Source organism: Triturus cristatus, chromosome 2_2 (assembly GCF_964204655.1).
Source record: "Triturus cristatus chromosome 2_2, aTriCri1.1, whole genome shotgun sequence".
Classification (NCBI taxonomy): Eukaryota; Metazoa; Chordata; class Amphibia; order Caudata; family Salamandridae; genus Triturus; species Triturus cristatus.
The window spans coordinates 358815902-358839861 of NC_140582.1; the positions used below are offsets into that span (position 1 = coordinate 358815902).

Consider the following 23960-nt stretch of genomic DNA (forward strand, 5'->3'; position numbering starts at 1 on the left):
ATAGATAGATAGATAGATAGATAGATAGATAGATAGATAGATAGATAGATAGATAGATAGATAGATAGATAGATACTATCTCACTGTACTCTTTATGGGACATCTCTGTTTTTTTTCCCTTGAGTTTAATGTTGGCTCTACTCCAGAGTGTATTTTGGGTCACCCCTAGGAGCATTCAGTACATAGTCTGCACACCGCTGCCATCCTGGCACACACTGGAGCGTGGTTTGACAGGGCATCGGATTTTAGCAGGGCACATACCGGGAATCCTCACACTCACTGCGGTTCATTAAAATGCAAGCAGGCACTGGCCATATGCCAGGAACTCATCCGACAACGGGATTTTGATCTCAGTGTTTCGGGCACAATAACAAACAAACACGTGAAATAAAATCACACATTTTATAAATAGATCTTGGTTGAAAAAACTGGTCCTTGCAGAGGAGCAAGATTATTTTTTGCTGGTTTCCTAGCTTAATCATGTGGTGCCTTTGTTGCCAAGTAAACACCCGCAGAAACCACAGTCAAAGAAATGCAGCGTAAAGAAAAACAACGTAAAATCACGGTTTTCGGCAAATGTTGACACGCTGTATATTTAACTGATGAAGCCAAATTTGGGAAAAGTCCTTTTTCTTTCCCCTCTTTATCCCTCATTATCTTTATTATTTTCCTGACACAGAATTACCATTAAGGTCTTGGTAACTACAGGGGCAAGGCAATACCAAAGATTACAGATTTTTGGGGAAACACATTCAGGAATTAGTGGTTCCTTGAGGATTACCACATTACCCACTCCCCTGTACTTCGCATAGACATTTCGGCAGGTATCTGCAACCAGACTCTCCATGTGAAAAACAAAAACTTAAAATTCCGATATCCTCCCATTAAAGGGCCATTGGAATTTACAGGTCACCTATCATGAGTCCCCTAGTGTGGTGGGATTTAAAAGGAAATAGTGGCACAAATCAAGAGCATGCTTGGGTTGGTACAGTGTACTGTAAATTAGTCCGTAATCCCAAATATAAACTCTTAAATATATTAGTTGTTTCTTAATACTTACATTTTTAAAATCCTCACATTTAACAAATAAAACGTGACCCTGATTGAAAGGTCCTTGTATTATATGAGTGCCCAGTTAGTGCCACATAAAACCATTGCAAAAACCATACAGGTCCATCAGTGAGCTTTGAGAACATCCGCACACCCACCACGCCTTTATTTAACGAAGAAAAAAATTGTAAATGTAAACAACTTATAAAGTCTCAGATTACCACCCTGCATTAACACACTTCATGAATTGTATGTGGCGGAAACGTCATTTTGCAATTTGAAATTTTATTTTTGTAGTTTGAGGGTGTTAGACCTGGCTTTTACAGCGGGTTTATCCCCAGATTTTTTGCTTTGTGACCTTCTATTTCTGACCTGTTTTTGTTGGTTTTATGACTCTGGGCTCTTTACCACTGCTGAGCAGTGCTAAAGTGCATATGCTCTCCCTGTAAATTGTATGTATGGATTGGTGTTTCCATAATTGGCTGATTTGATCTACTAGTCCGTCCCTAGTACAATGTGTGCCCATGGCCTGTAAATCAAATGCTGCTAGTGGGCCTGCAGCACTGGTTGTTCCACCTACATAAACAGCCTGTAAATGTAACTCAGCCCTGCCATTGCAGTGTCTGTGTGCAGTCTAATACTGCCATGTCGGCTTTGCAAGTGTACCCACTTGACAGGCCCTAACCTTCCATTTTCTTGACAGGCCCTAACCTTCCATTTTCTTGACAGGCCCTAACCTTCCATTTTCTTACATGTTAGTTACCCTAAGGTAGGACCAAGGTATCCCTGTGGGCAGGGTGCAGTGTATGTGAAAGGTAGGAGGATATGCCCTGATGTGTGTGGCATGTCCTGATAGTGAAATACTGCCAATTTAGTTTTTCACTATTGTAAGGCTATCTTTTCTAGGATAGAATGGGGAGTTTGCTTATTACGTCTTATAAGCATAACTGATCCTTGGAACCAGATAGGAAAGTAAAGTTTTGTATGCCTGACTCGGAATGTTAAAATGCATCTTTCAGTGAGGGTGACTGTTACATTCTGTGTTTGAAAATACCACTTTTAGAAAAGAGGTATATTCTTGCTTAGCCATCCAGTGTGCCTCTTCTAGGATGTGTATTGACTATCTGGCTTTAGAGTGACAGGAGCTGGGGGTGTGCAGTGACTCCAGAGAGTCTGGATGAGTCAGCGCTAGGCTGAATAGACCTGGTCTGCATTTGGAGTGGTGGGAGGAGTAGCACATGCACCTGAATAGGGATGTGCCTGCTTTCCACAATGATGGCACCACCCCCCTGTGGTATGTCTGGAGTCAGAACTCACACTTAGAATTGAGGTTGTTGTGCACTTGCAAAGTGCCCCTCAGAACTGGTTTGGACTGGGCTCAGAGCCCTGGGCCAGGAGAGAACAAAGAGATTTACTGTATAAATAGAGGGGCCCAGACCCCAGACTTTTAGATCACTGCTGAACTAAGGGACCTGCCAGGAAGAAGGACCGAGAAAGCTGAAGGAAGAGTTCTGCCCTTATGCTGTGTGCTGTTGGGGTTGGCCTGCAGTGTTTGCTTCTGTCTTGGGTAGGGAAAGGACTGGACTGTGCTTTCATCATTCTGCTGTTAGAGTTTTCTCCAGGGGCTTGAAGTAGAGCTTGCCTCCTGTTGAAAGTCTCAGGGATATAAAAGACTTAAAAAATTACTTCTGGGAAATCAAGGCGAACCTTTGCCAAAGAGATGAGCTGGAGAAACTGAGGAGGAATACTGCCCCTGTGCTGTTTGCTGTCTGGGGTTGGCCTGCAGTGGCTACTTTCTGCCAAGGAAAGGGAAAAGGACTTTGCTGTTTGCTGTGTTCCCTGCTTGAGGAAGGTCTCCAAGGGCTTGAAGAAGACCTTGCCTCCTGTTCTGAAGTCTCAGGGACACGAAGACTTCACCCCCAGCTCCCCTGAACTTCCTTGCTGGGAGTTCTGACCTGCCAAGAGGTGCATGTAGCTGTTCTGGGCCTCTAGAGGTTGTTCTTACTGTTGGGAGCTGGAAAAGCAACGCAACAATAAAAAGCGTGACACAACCTCACCTGTTCCGAGCATTGCCGAAGTACGTGTCGCAGTGCCTGCCCGCAGCTTGGTAAATCGCTGCACGCCGCATCGAGTGCACCAGTCTCCGAAGTCCGAGATGCAAGCCCCGCTGTATGGCTGCAAGAACCCACGCATCGTCCCAGGTCGTCGCATCGCATCAAGGTGCCAGGTCTGTTGCATCGTTGGGGGACGCAGTAAGAAACCAACGCATCACCTCCACATGCAGTAAGAAATCGACGCATCACCTCCTCTCCCGTAAGGAACCAACGCATCACCTTCCTGCGCAGCAGTAAGGAACCGACACATCACCTCCCCCGGAGCAAGGAACTGACACGTCACATTCCCTGGGTGTAAGGAACCAATGCATCACCATCCCTCTGGCCCTTTTTGTTTGTGTGTGCAACACATCCAAGGTACTTTGTGTGAAAAGTGTTGCATCTGCAATTTGCTTTGAACTGAACTATTTCTACCATTTGAAAGTCATATTTTTCCTACTGTATTATGTTTTTTTGTCGTTTTGGTCTTGTTTAGGTTAGATAAAGATTAGTTATTTTTCTAAACTGATGTGGTGTCCATTTGTAGTGTTTTCACTGTATTACTGTATGTGTTCACAAATGCCTTACCCACTGCCTCTGAGATAAGCCTGTCTGCATGTGCCAAGCTACCAAGGGGGTGAGCAGGGGTTATTTTAGAAGTGTATCCCCCTTACCCTGACCAGAAGCAAGGGTCCCTATTTGGACAAAGGTACCTACCTCTGCCAACTAGAGACCCCCATTTCTAACAGTGGGGAAAGTGTGCTATTTTAATAAATACTAGTTTACTCACTAACTGACAATGATAAACACACAGTTCCTTAGTTTAAAATAGCAGACATTTTTTTAACAACCTTTACTGATAATCAATGAGATTAAGCAGATAATGAATAATTGTTGGTGTTACTTTTAAGCCCAAATATTTTTGGGGATAATTGTGGGTTCTTACTATATTGGCAAAGAGCATGAATAAACTTGCTTTCATTTGGCTAGGGTCACATTTTATTTTTGTTAATGAGAAATTTACAATTCCTTGTAAGTATATTTCAGGTAAGACATATAGTACTCCTCTGATGCTACTTGCTTCACTCCACTGAGCTATTTATCCTTATAGCTTTTTCAAGGCAGAGGTTATACCAGTAAAATATGTAGGGTGTTGTTGTGTGCTTTGTAACACCCACACTACATTGGTACTGTTCATTGGGACAATACTATAATTGTATTGCCTCTCATTGGCCTTGGTTAGTTCTGTGCGTCTTTGCTGCCTGTACTGCCCGGTCTCCTATCTTGTGTATCTTCTAGGCACGTCATCATTTAATTTTTGATTTTGGTGTTTTTTTGCGAGAACTCTGTTATGTGATTGAAATGTATCGACTCATTGACTAACCATGGCAAGTTCACAGTAGCTACCTTGAAAATTGGAGTAAATCATAAAACATTTGCGCCTATGCTCAATGACATTAGGTAGACGCCAACTTATTTGCAGTGCCGGTTTTAAACTGCGTGTATATATATGCACCTACATTAACTCCTACTCAGGGCTTTAAGTAGGATGAAAAAACGGGGGGAGGGGCTCTCAAAGGGGCGTGGCCAATGTAATTCAGGGCGTGCCTTAAAACACATAAGCTAAAAATCTGTGCTTAGCATAGTGTGCTGGCCGACTTGTATTTTGCTGTTTGTGTCATTGCATCCAGATATATGCTACAACCAGTGCCTGAAATGGAAAAATAGAAGTGCAGGTACTCTGTAAGCAGAGTACCTGCTTGCTTCTGAGAAGTGCCGGTACTCTCCAATTAAAAGTATAGCATTTCTCTTGAGAAGTGCCGGCACTTACCCTCTCGAAATAAAAAATTGCCGGTCCTTCGTACCGAACAGTACCGGCCCATTTAAAGCACTGGCTACAACAAGTAACATCATACCTACTACAAGTCAGGGCTATTGGCTTTGTCAATGGTTGTTAGCTGCAAAAGATAAATAAACAGCAACTATGGCTTGTATATAATTTTGAAAAAGCTTCCACTTAAAGCCCTGGTGACACCACAACAATGTTGCTGCTGATGATGTTTCAAAAAGAGAAGTGGCAATTTGCAGTGTGCACTATTCAATAGGGCCATCTCACTCGCGGCAGCGCTCGGAGTCTTAGTGTTTTAAAAAGCAGATTCATGGGAGATGTAAGAAGCAAGGATTTCCCTTCCCTACAACGCTAACTTGGCATTAGGTCATGCCATTACTTCTCCACTAGTGAGAAGTGAGCAGTGTGAGCACATGCACATCCATGTGCCTGCAGTCACTGCAGTCCGGAAAACAACGGACCACCTGTGCCAGGGCACAAAACAGAGTCCGATAGAGACCCGTTTCGAGGCCCCCTTTAAAAACTGCCGGGGCTCAGACCTGGTGAGACCCGGCCCACTTAAAGCCCTGCTCCTACTATTCCAAACCAATATCTGCATCTTTGTGCGCTCATTGCCCTTCTGTATAGCATGCCCGACAGTACCAGAGATGAGAATGTATCCTCCGGCATAGAGAAGAACTGAGGGAACCACCTTCTAATACGCATAATGCTGTGATTAGTGACAAACATGTATTGCTTGAGAGTGCAATTAGCAAAAGTGAAAATGATTCACTAATAATTCCAAAGTCATTGCTCTTTCGATAGAGGGAGTATTTACTATTCAGGTGCAAACCACTTTCATGGTCACAAAGGGCTTTGATCACAATTGGGTGGTAATGTAAAAGCTTTCAGTTTAATGAGGAAGTGTTATATTAGGTGGAGAATCCACCTATAGATTTCCTTCCTGCATAGAGGTGGGATTCTTCATGTAGATTCTCCTGTAGATTTAGCCTTGTTGCCACAATCATGGGGTTTTCTCTTAGCACCTAACGGTAATTGAACCCCAGAGTCACTGCTAGGACATGTCAGCCATGCAAGAGTCTCTTGCAAGGAGGTCAACACATGGCAGGGGCTCTGCTGGTGTTCCTTCCTAGACTATGTAGGTGCCCAGCACTTATGTGATGGGTGCTGTTCAAGTACCATACTCTTCCAACATTGAGTGAAACTTTAGGAAGCATCCCTTCAATTTCCAGTAATGTGATTGCCAGTTCCAATCAATTGTCAAAACCTTCTTCTATGACATACCTATTGAAAGTTTCTAGACATCCATAGCTGTTTGATATGTACTCATGGATCTGGGGGGAACTTTAATAGTCATATTTCAGACCGAAACTGCAGCACCTCATGTAAAGAGGGATTGCATTTTGGGTAATATCACAGTAAACGCTGCAGTGAATGAGAGAGTATATAACGTCAGCAACACTGCTCAGAAATCTTTCCTCCATAAGGCATGCCGCCTTGCTGGAAGTATAATAGAAACTGTGCACCACCTGAACTCAAGCTACTGCATATGGCACATAAAGCCGTCCTCTTATATTTGAACATTTCCCCAAAACAGAGGATCTTCCCACACTGCAGCTTCCCGGTCCCTTATTCACTATGCAAGGATTTCAATTATTTTTATTTTGATAAATTCCCGCCCTGTTCACGCCAGTTTTAGTCCGTTAAATACCAGCGACTTTGAATTCGGTTGTGGTGAGTTTGGATTCCATTAACTTCCCCACTATTTAGGGATGTTACATTTAGACAAACTCTTTGTGGGCTCAGTTCCAGTTGACCTCAGTATGGTAAGCAATTTTGCTATTGTCAGCATCATGGATTTGCTGTTTGTTTTGCCGCGTTTGACATGGCAAACCATCCAATCAGTGCTTGATTTGTTAAAATATAAGCAGCATGGCCCAAAGTATTTCTAGGTCAGGTTCCGCAGTTTCAATGGCTTAACCCCAGCGGTTTTATTATGTCTTTAAAATATATTGAACTCTTTTTCTTATTAATGAGCTTTGCTCAAAAATAGACAATGCCACCATGTGGCTGACTGCCAAGCACCGGAAAATACAGGCACAAATTAAGCACTGCATCCAACCCTCCTGTGTGCAATCTAGCTTTGAATTTAACATACCATGGTGTCACGAGCCTCTTTCTCATCCTTTCATACACAGGTGATTGCTTGTCTTCCCTTATTATCCTCAGCGGCATAGAAAGAAAACTTCACCTTCCCTTTCTCGTCCATTAGTTTGAGATTTCATTTACCGTCAACGTTTAGTTACCATTAAGGCTTTTTTCACATTTTTCAACTGTGCTGCAAATATACAAATTCTTTTGTGTCTAAGCGATCTGCAGACTGGGCCTTTGAGCAATCAATTGCATCTCTGTCTTTCGGCCATCTGCTCAGTATCAGTCACATTTAATGCATGACCTAATGGAGTCCAGTCATTGTCCTCATACCTTAGCTTCAGTAACCTAAGCCCTCGCATTCACTTTCAGAAAATGCCATTCACATTACATTGCGTTTGTATTATCCCATTTGTTAATACTATCCAGCTGGCTGCCAGGGTAGCCAGCTTCGGCCGGAGACTGGGGAATGCCTTCGACCTGGGTAGTCCCAACAGAAAGGTGCTATGGACAAAGAAATAGAAAAGGGCAAAAGACTGTGGTTCCTTCCCGATGTTAATTGGCCCCTGGCATCACCAGAGTCCTCTCCTACAATCGACCCAAAGGGAGGAACTCCCTGAATCGGACTCAAACCTCATTGGATCAATGTTCCAATCAATTTGCCTTACCCTGGCCTGGATGTCGCCACTATCTGGTGCACCACTGTCCTCCTCTATAAGGGAGAGGATATGGCATAACGGCTAGAGTAGTCGACTGCGAAGCTAGGGAACCGGCTTCAAGTCTTGGCAGGGATGCATCCTGTGATTCTGGGCAAATCACTTAATCTCCCTGTGCCTACCCAAAAAATAGATGTGTCCGTCTGTAACATAACTGGTGTTCATGTAAAGCGCTCTGATACAGTCGGGTCGAGTTTGCGCTATGTAAAACTAAAAAAACAAAACAAATAAGAATAAAGGCCTTCCTGTTGTCACCAGTTCAGAAACCCGCCAAGAGTCTGATGAGGACAGTGCCTCTCGGGGACTGTTATGGTGTGACTAACAATGCACCCTTTTCATCTGTGGCCTGGCTTGCATCCAGCTGCAGATCATACACAGGGGCATAACTCATGCCCCCGGAGCCCCCGTGGTGCGGGGGGAACGAACTGCAGGGGGCCCCTTCAGCATAGTACTCAGGCCTGAGAGCTCCAGATTAAATATGGAGCAGGGGCCCCTCCGTGTACCTTGCAGGGGCCCCCCTCAACTTTCGTTACACCACTGATCATACAGATGCGACAAGAACATTCTGTACTTCTTCTGCTTTGCAGGATTCAAGAGGGATTTATTTCATTATCACACATGTAGGACCGACTTATACCCCAAAATGGACCCCTAGACAGAGAGATGGCTGAAAGTTGTGTTTACTCAGACCATGATCTGGAAGATCAGCACTGTGAAGATTATTTTGCTTCATCCTAATTCTAGACCTCCAGAAGGGGTCCAGTTAGTGGCCTTTCTACTCCACCCAGTGGTCTCTGCCCTGTCATTGTTATATCTTTGGCCTCTCAGCCACAAAGCTGCCACCTCTCCACGGTCGGCGTCGAGTCTGCAGCACCGCCGCCTGTGTCCACTGCACAGCCTACTTCTTAGAATCCCATCTAGACTGCTGGTTTAACGATACTCTTGGATACGTCTGTGCTAATTAAGCCAAAGGTATCGCTTGTTTGCTAGTACTGCCCTAAGAAGAGTTTGGTTAATTCCTTGGTTACGGGAGTGTTTGTGGTTCAGAATTACTGATTGTGTTTTGCCAAAATTGAGCCATGTTTCTACTTTGAGTACCCTGCCAGATCCATACACATTACTAGTTCCCTGGTAGGTTCTTCCTCCCGAGGTAAGGCAAACCTTGCTTATCAGTCATTACAAGAGTGTCCAGTCCTGTGCAAACTCCCTCTAGGCACATATTTTTACTTCCACACCTCCCAGGTCCTGACCCAAGTCGCCCATCCTTACCTGGCCCGGTTACCACCAGAAAAGACAGCAAATCGGGAATCTTTTCCCCAGACTCCTTTCAGCTACAATATATAACACACAGCAGTTGTATATTTTACTGCATTCTATTTTCTTATGTTTGAGACAGTTTTAATAGATTACTTTTTTATTTCTTTCTGTTTCGTATTATATTTTTTTTCCACCCCTTTTTTTAGTGTCGATTCTTTCAAATTCAATTCAGTGCAGTGATTTTGTGCTCCACTCTAAAGCAATTGTCATCCATATTACCAGTTGCAGTCTCGCGCTGCTCAAACTCTTCAGTTTGATTGCACAGATTGGTGAGTTTAGAAACCACAGGCTTCATCTACAGTGGTGGGTTCTCCAGTTCTTGTTTCTAATTCTATCTCAGTGACTGGAGTATTTCTCAGCTGTTGGAAAAGGTCAGGCGTGAACATTTGTGCTATGCAACATTTGCACCTCTTCCTTAAGCCTCAACAGCGAGTCTGGGATCTTAATTTCATTTTATTGTGTTTACATAGCAACCGCTCTCATAAAGAGGAGGCGGGAATTAATGGACACCATTGCTTATTTCTAACAAATTTTGTGATTGTTTTCCCGCTTAGCTGCAAAGAGGAATGTGCAATGTCCAATCTTATTGTTTGATCTGGGAGTTATATGTCACAATATAAACCCTAAAATGTTGACCTACAGATTAGATATATAATTGTAACCTTAATATCGATTCCAGAAATATCATCTTAGATTTATTATTATTAATCCTGCCATGTTATTTAGCGAGCAGATATTGGGATCTCGACGTATGTGTAAGTAATTTTTTTGACTGCACTACTGTAATAAGACACCATCTGGGTTTACCTACTATGATCTGAGTGATGAGCAGTGCTTTAAATGGAAATTTAGAAGTAAGGTACTCACTCTTTAAAGCAGCGGTTTGCGCCTCAGAAGTCCCAGGTCTATCCCATTAAATGTATTGCAGCAGTGCTGAGAAGTGTAGTTACTCTCCCTTTCAAATTAAAGAAGTGCAGGTACTCGGTTCGGGACAGCACCTGCCCATTTAAAGCACTGGTGATGAGCAGACTGTTTACGTCTGGAGAACCACAGATGTAGTTTCTACCAGGGCATATAAGAAGCACACGCCATGGAGGGTCATCTGCACAGACGAGCATGTCTACTTTATCGAGGACCTGCTGTGGCTGAATATGTGACGTTACATAGCGGTCCTCACACTGCGATACGTTTACAACGCAGGCATTACAACGCAAGTCATTACAACGACTTGCGCTGGAGGGCTCTGGACTTAGGAATACTATGATTTACTATTCTAACTCCAGCCTACGTAACAGTAGGGAAGGAGTTGGAATAGTAAATCATACTATTCATCAGTGTACAGCGCCATCCAGCGCAAGTCATTGTAACGACTTGCGTTGTAATGCCTGCATTGTAAACGTACCTTGGTGTGAAGACAGCGATGTAACGGATGTCTCCCGCTGTGGCCTATTCATGAAGTAGAAGGATACGCTATATTTTCACACTGCCTTCTTTCTGCAAAACTGCGATCTGCTGACTCTGGGCTTGCAAAGATGTCTCATTTCTGCAAAATAGTTTTTGAGGCAGACAACCATCTGCTGAGGTGCATCTCTGAAGAACTCTTCCTGAAGGAAAATCATTTCCTCAATTGGGCATGTAAAACCTGGTTATTCCTTTACTTATGACAAGAGTCTTTTTCTGGTTGAGGGAGTGTCCGAGAATCTTAGCCTTGTGTTCTAGGACCAGATAGGGACGGAAAGGCACCTACACTCAAAAATATATACCAAATCCACATTCCAATGAGCAGGCAGGCAAGTGAAGTGGGCCACCCTTCTTAGTGGTAGAGAGAGGTTGAGAATCCTGACTCGGACGTAAAGTTAGAGGAAAATGGAAAATTGATACCAAAACACATTGTAGAGTACAATCATTTAAATGTTTTGACTGCAGGCCATAGGTTTTGAAAGTAGTTCTGGGGGAGGGGGGAGCTATTTCTTCATAGCACTAAATCTTGCATTTGCGTCCAAATTTGACTCCCTACGCAAAACACACGGACTCCACTTACAGCCAGCCTGATAAATTGTGAAATTTGTAGTAACTTCTATTACTACACATATCACGAATACTGTTTGCGCGATGAGCACCACACCCCCTGCATTCTTTCCCAGGTAAACTTTAGAAGGTCAAATCTACTGAAATTTACTGGGGGATGGGAAATGCCAGGTAAATTATGTGACACCCAGACTTTGATGTGGAAAGCACCGAAATCTACATAATATGTCTCATTTCAACGGCAAGAATCATAAATATATACTATTCGTGTTACTCAATATATACACATCATTGCGGTGTCAGAATATATCAGGTGCTATACATATTGGACCGTTTTTCCGGGCTTACTGTAGTCAGACTTTGGTGATCAGTGTGAAAATCAGTTTGCAACACAGGAAATCCAGCACCAATCTGACACACTGTGTCCCACTGACAAAAATTGCAATGGAATATTATAAAAAAGAAGAAATAACAGCAATTTAAAATATTGTGCCAATACTTATTATTAACACTGATCTGTGTCAGCTAATAGTCCATCAAACTTCCTGTTGCCAAAACTGAATCTGATCAGAATTGATTCCATTATATGCCTGGCTGCGGCCTTCATATAAAAGGGCACATCCTTGATTTAAAGGAGTGTTGTTTTAATCGTTTTAGGTGTTGGCAATTATATGTTCTGGTTCTTATCAATGTGCAATGGTTTGGGTAATAAATACTAGGATGTCCAATGTGTCAGGTCCCAAAGGCTGCTGTTCAAATATGTTAGATTTTTGCTCTGTAAGTGGTATTTCCAAAGGCTGAAAAAGTCCGGGACATCTAAATGTGTCAGGGCTCTGCTGTAACAGATGCAGTCCACTTATTTCCTCAGTTTACTGAGTGAAATGCCTGTGAAAGACCACAATTACACACTCACAAACTATCTCCAGGAGCATGCCTAAAATATGTGACTGTGTTAGGTTTCTAGGGAAACCCTGCTAATTCTTTGTGAATTCACATAATGAATACATTTACAACCATGAACAGAAGCAAATACATGATTAAAGTAAACAATTAGCCTTAGGGGACCTGTAATCCCAGATTCTGACTATAAAACCCATTAATCTACCCACATATAAATGCTAAGCTCCTACGAGGTGGCTACAATCATTTTGTCGAATTACAAATTGGGCGCAGTGTCTCGGTCTGCACAGAAGAACCCACTTTATTGGGTGCATCCACCACAGTTGACACAATACGCATGATTACGCAAGCATATGTACTTTCCCATTGCAGGCACAAACTCACGCCTCCAATTAGACAGGACATTATTGAAAGTAGGAGGCCGGGATCCTCCTGCAGGCAGGTGCATTGAGTAACTACACTTGCTTGCATAGGGATACCTGGAGGCTCCCTTGGGCCTTTATGCCCCCTTCCAAGGAGTGCCCGGGGAGGGGGTTCAATTACTGTGTTAAAATCAGTGCCCGTCCCAATGGCTTGAATGCCATTGTATTCACATCTGCAATCTGGTGAAAGTGCAAAGGAAAATGCATTCCTTCTGGTGTATGGGGCCGCATAGCCATATAAATGAGGGAATGCTCCCTGAGATTGCACAGGTGCACATTTTGTAGCAGCACAATGCATGTTAATGACTGGCGGCATATGTGTCTGCAGCTCATTCTGTAATACCAAAGTGTCTTGGGACCTCTCCACCTTGTCCTGTTGTCAGTCATGGCTGATGTGACTTTCACTACACTCACCCCAGACCTGGCACTGGAGAGTCTCTTCGGCTATTCACTCTTGACCAACAACAACAATTCTGTTGCTCTGGTAAAGACTACATCTTCGTAACCTTATAAAAGAATTTTCAGCAGTATCCTATTTTAAAACCGATCAGGATTTGAAGGAGTTTTACCTCTTTCAATAATAATTTATGGAGCTGAATCCTAAAATGTTAGTCCTCTGTAGGGGGTCATGCATAAGCTAGACCAATATTCATCAACCGACTGGACGCCTTCAGCCTGTATCCCTTTATCCCCTCCGTCTGGCAGACAAACTCCGCTTTATTTGTTAAAATTTTTTATGTCTGCCTGTTCACATTTCTATAGGAATTACCAGTCATCTCTTCATTTATAGCCTCATTCTCAGTGTATCCTCCTTATTCAAGTGCAGGCTCTAGACCATATTCAATAAATGGCTGCTATTTGGACTCCACTAATGAAAGGATACTAAATTTCCCATTAAAAGAGAAGAAATTATGTTTTCTTTTCACCTTGCCAGAAACCGGTTCCAGGTTGCTTGTTTCCGGTCCAGGGAAGACATGGCTTGGCAGTTCGGGCTGGACTGTTCCCATGAGGCACAGGGTCAGACTGATTTGCATATGGCCATGTCTGAACTGGGGTGGCAGAGTGGGCTAAAGAACAGTGATGGATTAAACCCAGATCAGTTGACTGGGGGTGAGTGCTTGCAATGTTCAACACTCCGTCCATCATCACCTTTGGTTTTTGCTTCTTTTCACCTTAACCAGCTGGTGTCAGTCTTAAGGGCAGTTTTAATAGAGATCCTCAGAATATGTCCTTGTTGACTATTTCCATTGGATAATAACATATGCATGAACATTGCGTATTTTGTATATAAAAACCAACACCATTTTGACTCCGAAGACATAGACCAAACTTCTTTCAAAATCTTAAGACCTCCCGCCTCCTTTCTGATTTAAAAAAAAAATGTTTTTAATGAATTTAGCACCAACATCCATTCTGATGAATTTGGTTTCATCATTCTGTTTGAGCAATTAGTAGACTTTGAGTCTGTGCTGGCTAGTAACCCGAAACTACCACTAGACCATGGATGTCACTCACTGTCCATTGCCCAAGATGAGGTCCAAACACCACCAGACTGGAAACAAAAAACTGCAAAAAGGAGAAAAGCCGAAACAAACCTTCTCATCTATGCGCCCATGATTTGGAACAACATTCCATTCAACACCAATTCTGCCAGGTGGAAATCTGAAAGGGGTTGAGAACCCACCTCCCAAAAATAACACATCTAAACGCAATAGGAGTCACTAGCCATGAACAATGTCGAATTGTAACTCGCGGTACCTGTCATTGTACGGCGCTCTATTTCTCTCTATCTAAGTTTGTTCTCTACAACCTACAGTTTACGTTTGTCTTGTTATCCGTAGAAGCATAACGGTGTAAACTGTCTCTGTAGAAGGCATGTTGGCACTAATGCTCAGTACTCCTTGTATCTTTTGGAATCAAGTGTTTTGTGCTACTAAGGTGGTACTTTATGAATATCTTTTCATGCAGATCTGAAGTACAAAAGTACATAAATAAAGTAAATCAACAAATATATGTTTAAAAAATCAGATGCGTGAACTGGACACAATAAAATATTAAAATTCATTCAAATTAGGTTAGCGTTTGTTGGGCATTCTGTAGGATCCTTTGACATTATTTCGTACACACCAGCGGAGCAAGTATTTCTGTAATCCAGCAGGAAGGAATGGGAAAACCCAAATGCACCTGTTTCCCCACTGTCCCTGCTGTGAAAAGAAACTTTTAAAGAAAGGTGTGCCAAAAGCTCCTTTGTTTTTCAAAGTTATCTGTGATGCCCGAATCAATGTTTAGGACACACCACTATTCACTTGAGCTCTGGGCTACATTGACTCAGACCTGGAAAGAAAGGAGACTTATGATTAGATTGCAAGTCTGAAAGTACCAGATGTGGGAACACAGCCCAGTCTTACTGGCTGTGGAAATAGAGGTGGTACTGTAAAATGTGCAGCCGCTCCTCTGCCATCAGAGCTGCCGTATTCAAATATCCTAACAGTGGTAACCTTTCGGGCTCCATCATCTGCTCAGTTAAGGTGTGGGGGCAGGGGGTACCTCACAAAATTGCGACATATCAATTGGCCAGTTTATAGTGACAGGTCCATAATGATGTCTGTCGCAGTTCCGCTATGAAGGACCGCCACAAAGTTGTGACTGTCTTTCATGGAATGGTAAGCATAAGGAGATTAAGGGCATAACTTTAAGTTGGATGGTTATGGAAAACCCTTCAGTTTTCTATAGCAGCGATAAGTCCAGAGGAAAATCCGGCAGTGGAATTTCATATGCATTCCATCCTTATACTAGAGGGAATTACACTGGGAGATTATCCTCCGCATTTAGCATGTTCACTGGCAATTACATAATTAGTTAAATAACAAAGTTAGACCCTAGATATGTGGGCATTTTTAATGTTCCTTCTCTTTGGTGGCACATTTCCAGTATTTTCTTAATCAAGTGACTCTGGCATAGAAACATCTGGTGCCCAGTTAGAAAAGTTTGAATATGGCATATTTTTACCCAGCACTTTAGAAGAGGTGGTAAATCACCAAAATAGACTACAGAAAACCTGCCAGCCAAATTCAATCTTGGATCTCTAGTATACCATATATGTTTTCTTTGCCTACCTTATATTCAACTCGATATACCATATTGGCAAAATTGGAAAATTTTCCATGCCTTTTTGACTCTTTAGTTTATGGCGATAAGTTGTCTTCGATTTCAGGACAAATGAGCCTCATTTGGGGGGCACTTGTCCAAGACAATACCTCCATTATCCACTTCAAAATTAGAAAAGTCTGTCTTTGGACCTTTTCAACCACTCATGACCGCAGCAAAATCAGAACAAGAAAGATGCTGCTGACCCCATGCTGTATCAAGAGTTATTAGACACTGATGTGAGTTATTGCCGCCATTATTATCAGTGGCGGCCGGTACTTAAAGCAGGGAGGGGAGCGTACGGACACAAACGCACACATAGTGACTCACACCCATGCATTTACACACGTGTGCACACACACATATCCATTCGTAACACTCGCTCACACCAAATATTAAAAATAAAAATCACACTTTCCTGCACTGCTCTCCCTCAGAGGATCCAGGAGGGTTGAGCCTGCTGCCTTCTCTCACTGGCTGACCTTAGGTTAGCCAATGAGGGGAGGCAGCAGTCCCTACTCGTCACAGAGTGGGATGGGGGTCAGTGAGACTGCTGACCCCACCCCACTCTGTGAGGAGGTGTCACTGATTGACCCTCAGCCCAGGGCACTTTAGAACTGATGCTCTCAGGTCCGGGGCAATCAGTGATGCTCCCCATTGTCACAATGAAGATGTCACACGTGCAGGAGCAGTGACATATTCAGCTTGGCAAAGTTCAGCTCTGGCAGCTAGGAGCCTGTGCATTTAGTGCATGCCTAGCTGCTGTCTGCCTGACCTGAAAATAAAGAGTGTATTTCAGGCTGACCTTTGCTCAGCCTAACACTCTTCCTTTTTGGTAAAAGGTGAGGGGGTGACAAAGACCCTCCACCCATTAGGATGGGCCACGGCTGCTCATTATGTTATGCAATTGGATATTTGTACAGTAGCAACTGGTCTCACGGCAAAGTGGCGGGTGGGGTAGGGGTACGAGGTGGGGGAATGGACAAAAAAATAAACAAAGAAAATAACTAACCTGCTCCTCTCCGATCGGCGCTCTGCTGCTCTTCTCCTTCCTGCTGTGTACGTGCTGAGGCTCCTAGATCCCCACGGTCAATCCCAGCACTTCTCACATGCTGGCCAGCATGAGAGAAGTGCTCTGATTGGCATGAGCAGGCTCGTTTTCCGCTCCAAAGGGGCCTGGGAGCCTATGCCTGCTGTTCTCTCCGCCAGACATTGCAGCTCGGGTTAGGGAGATGTCAATGCGCATGACTGTTTAGCCATCCTAAGACGGCCGGCCAAAGCATCATACGCACTGACAGCATGCTGCCCACCACTGCCCCTCCATGCCTGTCATGGGATGGCCCCGCACCCAAAGACTCTGCCCCTCTCCAGAGGAAAGATAAAATTATCATAATATTGTTTTAGTATCATTTTATTTTCCCTTTCCCTCAGCTGGCTAGCGTGGGGGGGGGGGGGGTGATCCTCCTTCACCTTAGCAGAGGAGCCGCCGCTGTATTTGTATAATACAAAGTTCACCAATCCTATGACCTTGTCCATGGTGCTCTGTACAAATCTGAGCTTGCAGTAGTGGGTCTTCTCAGCAGATGTTCTCCTTGAGGAGATTCATTTCCAAGCCATGCATGGTGTAGGTGTTCCCTGAAAGTGGGGTTTTTAAAAAAAATCCTAATCCTTGTGGATGCCCAGTGTGCAGTTGTTTGTCTGTGCATAGTGACTCACATTGGTAATTTGGGTCTTAGGGTTTAATACCTTGACTAGCCATTGTATTCCAGATACTAATTGATTTCTAATGTATATCTTACGGGTAGCATGGTTGCTCTCTTCTTCTAATGACTTCATGGCTAGAGGGAGAGAAAATTCTGTTGTAGTTTAGCTTTGCTGAGCAAAAACATACTCTTCCTGAGTAGCTGATGTGCCTGCTGCGAAAGACGTCAGTTTCCAGTGCTCATTATCTATATTTTAAGTATTAATTTGCTTGCACCTTTACTGTATTAAATCAAATCAAGATATTAAATCTGCATTTGTTTATATTTTACAGAATGGCTTCACTCCTCTCTACATGGCAGCTCAGGAGAATCACCTGGACGTTGTGAAATATTTGCTGGAAAATGGAGCCAACCAGAGTACTGCAACAGAGGTACAATCACCATACAACCGACTGCTGACTTTTCAGGATTTGTTGGTATATCCCATGATACCACACTATTCACAAATGTGTTGCCTCTGATCAGTGTGGTAGTGGGGGAGTAGCTTTGTCATATTCAAGTTTTAGATTGCCCAGTTTGATATCAGAGGCATAATAAGGCCAAAAGCCAGGACCATGTCTGAAAGTGCAATGGAAGATGCATTCTTCGTACCTAGTGGTTTTTAAAGTGATTTTTAGTAAAACCTGTAGTGGAGTGTAAATGGATGGGAAACATGAGAATGTAGATTTCCCTAGTGTTATTATAGAGAAGAATACACATGGCCATTCTAATCTGGGCATTATATTGCATGTCCACTGACCCTTGTCTGTGTCAGATGTACACGTGCACGAGGCATGGCTTAGCAGGTTTCTCCGAAGATAACATTCAAAGATAAAACAATGACCACTGTCTTCAATGCAGGAACTACCAGTTCAATTGATTTCTACCCTTTGATACCCTTTCTTTTGTTTGTTAAATTGATAATTTTTAATATTTTGCACTGAGATAGTTGAGGTGTGTTAGTTTTCTCACTGAAAAACATGCAGCACTCATTTAATTTATTAAGACATGTTTTTCTTGTCTATATTGAGAAAGGGTTCGACATAGATTTGGAAAAGGTTTAGGAAGGTAAGAGCGTGGCACATTGGAGACTGATGGCTTTCTTAAATGTTTGTGTCGCTGATACCATAGGCCGACAGGTCTCCCCAGATGCTTCATCCTTGGCTCACGGCCTTTGGTCTGAAGGTTATATTGACTCCTGCCTTCATAGTTGTCTTCTTTCTTTGACAGAACCAAATTGATACTATACTGATCTTATGCATTACATGACACTCTGTGAGTCTCCACCTTCCAGCTTGGAAATTCTTCCTTCTGATGCTGCAAATCAGTCTTGTACCCAGCGTTGGTGCCCATTTTCCCCTTCTTCACCTCTGGGCATTCTGAAGCAGCTGACTACCGGCATATAGTGCCTTACAAGTCACCAATAAATAAATAAACTGCATTATTTAGCTCATCGAGTCTGTAACTCATATACATTTAGGGTATATATTTAGGAAGTGTATGTACTGAATGAGTCCTTTCTATAATTGATTTTTTATTACAAATAGCTAATCTTCGATTGGGTTTTCTACTAACCTTGACCATTGAGTGTTCTTGGTGGGCTTGGAAATTCAGTGTACGACCATGTGGTAACCTGACAATGGTTGATCCAAAAGTACCTGATAATATGAGTAACACGGGGGCAAATTAGACGTATATTTAGGACAGTTTAAACCATGCTGCCAACAGTCGTACACATGTTTCTGGCATCACTCATGCAGCCGAGGATTTATGCAGAACTTCTTCTGATCTTCCAATTAAAGTTCTGTAGCAGTACAGTTCTGGAGATGTACAGAACAATGTTGAAAGACTTAGCTAGTTGGTTCTTCTTTACACCTAGTGCTCTTTTCTTACATCTTTTATGAGAATATCTGTGAGGCATTCGACATAAGCCGATTGGAGCTTTTTCAGAATGTGTTAAAAAAATTGCCTACCATCCATAGCTGAAATCACACTCTGAACTTAATAAGTCGAGAAATAGATTACATTGTTCAATAGATGGACCTGAAGAAATAACAAATGGGTCAAAACATCTCTCCTAACAAAATGAAGAGCATGTAATAGGTTTGTGTTAATATGCAAGTAACTGAAAACAGTAATCCTAATGTGTTGACAAACATACAATACAGTTGATTTGAGAATGGACATCAGGTTTTCATGTAATGTAAGAGGTGCATTACATTGTATATGAACCCTGTGTTGTCGTGTATAGCCTCCTATTATATCAAAAGTCCTTCATGCACTTTAGTGATGGAGCCCGCTGAAGTGGTGAAAGTGAATCACTAAAGCTTAACCTGGGCTTTAGGAGCTAATTTAAAATCAAATATTGGAAACGTCAAATGGAAGCAGATATGGGGTGTTGCTTACCCTCATCCTAAACGGAAATTTGTTAATGAAAATCCAAGTTCAGTTGTAGAAGTTGTAAAATAAAGAATTTGGAAGGATTTGAAACCACAAAGCTGAAAAAACGTGTTGGTGCTCTCTAGGTAGGGGTTACTGCCAACTTTGTAAAGAGTTACATTCCTCAACTGGGTGATGAAGTTCTTCTGGAGGGGGATTACACAACGTAATCCATCTCTGGAGTGGAAGGCAGGAAAAATCAAAGTGGACCATTTTCCAGTCTATCTAGGTACTGCCATTGACTGGAGAATGCCATGCAGAAAGCTCTCCAATGGATCCCTCTCCAGTGCCCCCAACATAATAAATGTGGACGGTGAATGTCCTCACTACGGTTACGAGGGTGTGGGGCCTGATTTGTAAGGGGATGTCACAATGCAAGTCTGGCCCCCTGACCACCTGCCAGCATTGATCGGCAGGGCCTGCCTCCAGGGGTGGCTCCCTACCAGCAGTACCTTCTGACAAACGATGTTGCCCTTTCTTTCCCTGGCATGACTTTCCATTAGTGAGGAACTCCACCAATTGCCTAATAGAAAATATCTCCCATTTCTGTAACATGGGTATATTTCCCTTTTGTATTACACTAAAGAACCCCTCCCAGCTCTACTGCACCCAGTAGAAAGCTCATTTCATAGATCATTTTGTTATTACGATACTTGTGTACCAGTGTCCAGCATGGGTTTCTTCACCCTTTTCAAACTAAGAAGCACATATATGAAGAATGTTTGGTCATTTTGTATTATTTTATGTTATTGCAAAAGGATTCTGTTTTGAAAAGTACACACAGTCTTTGATGTAGGCACAAGTACTTTTAGGCATGATTCAGAACATTGACATCTTACTTACGCATTGCACAGATTTGTTAGTGTTGACATGACCCGTAAGCATATGCACGTTGAATCTCCATTGCAGAGATCGGGCATGTGTGGGTTAGCTAAGTAGTGAAATTAAAAATATATAAAAAATATATATTTGTAATGTCTTTTTCATTTATTGAAACCTTTCTCCACAAACTCTTCCCTTCTTACAATTCCCTTGTGAAAATGTGGTAGAGTGCTGCACTTTTGCGCAATTTCTTCTGCACCAATTATATAAGGGATAAAGTAGCACCTGCCATATGTTATAAGAATATTGTAAGTCACCAATGAGTCCCATAACCATATTTCACCTACTACCTTGGCCTCTCACAGATACCGCGCAACCGCCGCTTCCACACCAGAGGATTCTCTTTCTCCCAGCTCGCTACCAAGACCAGTAACACCCTTCCCCCTCCACCTCTGCACATCACTGTTGCTGACAGAATTTAGGAAGGGCCACCACCTGGCTCTTCAACTAATACCCACAGTGCCTGGATACCCTTAGGGGTGATAAGCAGCACATTATAATTACTATTTCATTGATTCATTGTTTGATATAGAGGAACAAGGCCTAAGGCTAAATCCTTTATAAGGTTATGGAACTCTGAGGTGGCTTGCAATATCCTTATCATGCATGCCGGGGGGTACTTTATACCATATAATATATGATCACACCCTCACCATTCCCACAAACCACTTAAAACCTTGCTATATAGTTCATTCACATGAAAGAGGGGGCATGTTTGCAAACATGAAGAATAAAAATAAAACCTCTATTGCAAAATTAAACACATCAAAAACCGGTTAGATATTTGTTGCAAACAGATATTAGAAACTGTTCAGTACAATTCTGTTTAAAAAACAAAAAGCTGCAGTATCTCGGAACGTGTAGACAAATGCAAAAATATTGTAGCTTTTCTCTGTCTAACAAGTGCAAAAGAATAAACATATTCTCTCTTCTTGCCATTGTAAGCTAATAAAATAGAGCAGAAGAAAGAAAAGCAACGTTCTGTGCTTTAATTATGCTCCATAACCTGACTGCCTTTCACCTCTGCTGCTGACTCTTGCAGCAGGCATTGTCACATCAGAAGTCAACTGTAATAACCTTATAATCAATGGTGTAACAATATCCCCCGCAGCCCCCTATGGTGCGCGGGCGCTCCCTAGTTCCAGGGGGCCCCCTCTGGTACGCTGGACTGGCAGCAGGCCCATGGTCTGAGAGCTCCTGAAGTTCCGTTATGCCACTGCTTATAATAGTGGAGTTCTGAGAGCTTTCATTATAAAGAAAATAGTGACTTCCGTTTAAACAGGGGTTATAGAATCCCATGTATTATATCTGATTAATCCAAGATAAAAATAAAAAGGGATAGTGATGACAAAAGCATTGCAATTGCTTGTGAATGGCCAAAAAGTGACATCTGCGAAGGTGTTGACCTCCCTTACATTGCATTTTTAGGACACTGTGCTGGGATTCCCTACATTTACACATCAAGGTTGCCGATCACAACTTGGATGGTAATCTTTTTTAGAGTGTTATGGAATGATGGAGTAACCGAGATGCTTAATGTGAACTTAATCATCTTAAGTCATCATCTAAATATGTTGTGAATCAGGCCTTATATTTGTCAGGATAATGGCCCTTGGAATCCAAATAACTGAGAACAGAAAAACGACTTCACATTTTTCCTGCAGCATTTGATGCGGCATTTTGGGAAGTCACTGTAATAACTTGTAACACTACTACAAAGAAAAAGTAAATTTATTTTAAAAATTGTAGTTTTGTGAAAATGTGCTGTTTCTTCCTCTTCAGGGATTTTACCAAGTGCCAAGCGGAGTGCACTTAATGAACCAATGCTTATGTATCTATCTTTTAACCTCTCACAGGACGGCTTCACTCCGCTAGCTGTGGCACTACAGCAAGGACACAACCAGGTGGTGGCCATCTTGCTGGAGAATGATACCAAGGGTAAAGTCAGGCTGCCTGCTTTGCACATCGCTGCTCGGAAAGACGACACAAAGTCAGCAGCCCTGCTGCTCCAGAATGACCACAACGCAGATGTACAGTCGAAGGTGAGTGGTGCTCCCCGACTCCGAACCCTTTATCCCCGTTGGATAGCATAGAAAGACCTCACTGGCATTAAGTATTGTCCACTTGCAGGATGTTTAGTTAGGTTTTTCTCTGGATTGTCCTCTACAATGGACAACAGTGAAGTTGATGATGATGAAAAAAAATCTATAAGGTGCAACAGCAAAACCAAGGGGTTTCCTGGCACTCTGGTTAAATCTGTGTCTGACAGAAGATTACATAGAAGTGAACAGATGAGTTTGTATGGTTGTATGAAAAGGAGGAGATTGAACAGCTCCTGAGAATGCTCAGGAGTTTGTCCTAGGCCTTAGGCATGGTGTAAAAAAAAGCCTGCTTTTAACTAATAACTATACATGAGCGATCTTGCAACACTGAACCATATACAGTCCTTGCTAGAATCTATTGATCTACAACCTTAGTAATACACAAAAATAAATAGTATCTGATTGTGTAGGTGCATTCAATATCTCATCCATTGTGCATTAGACTGGTGTCCCAAGTAGACAAGTAAAGCATTGAAATGTTTATGTTCATACTAGAACATACTGGGGAAAATAGTAATGCTGGTCCGAAAGGACACCAATTAAATGTCCTACAAATGAACATTGCAAACTACACATTCCAGTATAAGGCCCAGTTAATGAGTGTCCTGCTAAATCCTGATGTAAGCTGTATCTCCTATTGCCCTATGTATCGGAATTATGAGTACTGTAGTCATTACCACACCCCACACTTTCTCCCAGTAAATTTCAGCAGGTCACACTGGGCAAAAAGTACTTAGGGTAAAATTCTTAGAAAATGTTGACACTTTAGAATTAGGTAAGAAATTAACCAATTCTACATGTCATTTGCCATTTGTCTTGGGGATACTGAAATTAGGAGCACCTGGTAAATACTCCTCCTCCCAGATAATTGTATTTTCTCAGGTGTGTTAAATACTATTGCCCATTCTGGGGCACTTGTTATCGGGGGGGGCCTAAATATTTTCTATTACCTTAAAGATCAGATTCTGCACTTAAAAATAATAGGGATTTATTGTCTTTGGAATTAAGTTCCCAGAGAGATTTCTATATACATAAATATTATCCCAATATAACTAATAAACCCCTTGCCTGTATTAATTTAAATTGGCACATGTGTTATATATAGCATCATCTCCCCACATA

The 23960-nt window shown here is 42.5% G+C and overlaps 1 protein-coding gene across 15 annotated transcripts in view; it reads left to right on the top strand.

The window, feature by feature from the left end:
• Positions 1-23960, top strand: part of ANK2 (ankyrin 2) — a 1556458-nt gene that overhangs the window by 1045399 nt on the left and 487099 nt on the right. For all 15 annotated transcript variants that reach the window (XM_085641446.1, XM_085641452.1, XM_085641444.1 and 12 more), the window contains 2 exons: positions 17709-17807; positions 22593-22778. In XM_085641446.1, coding sequence (XP_085497572.1) covers positions 17709-17807; positions 22593-22778 — 285 coding nt within the window. The remainder of the gene's footprint in view (positions 1-17708; positions 17808-22592; positions 22779-23960) is intronic.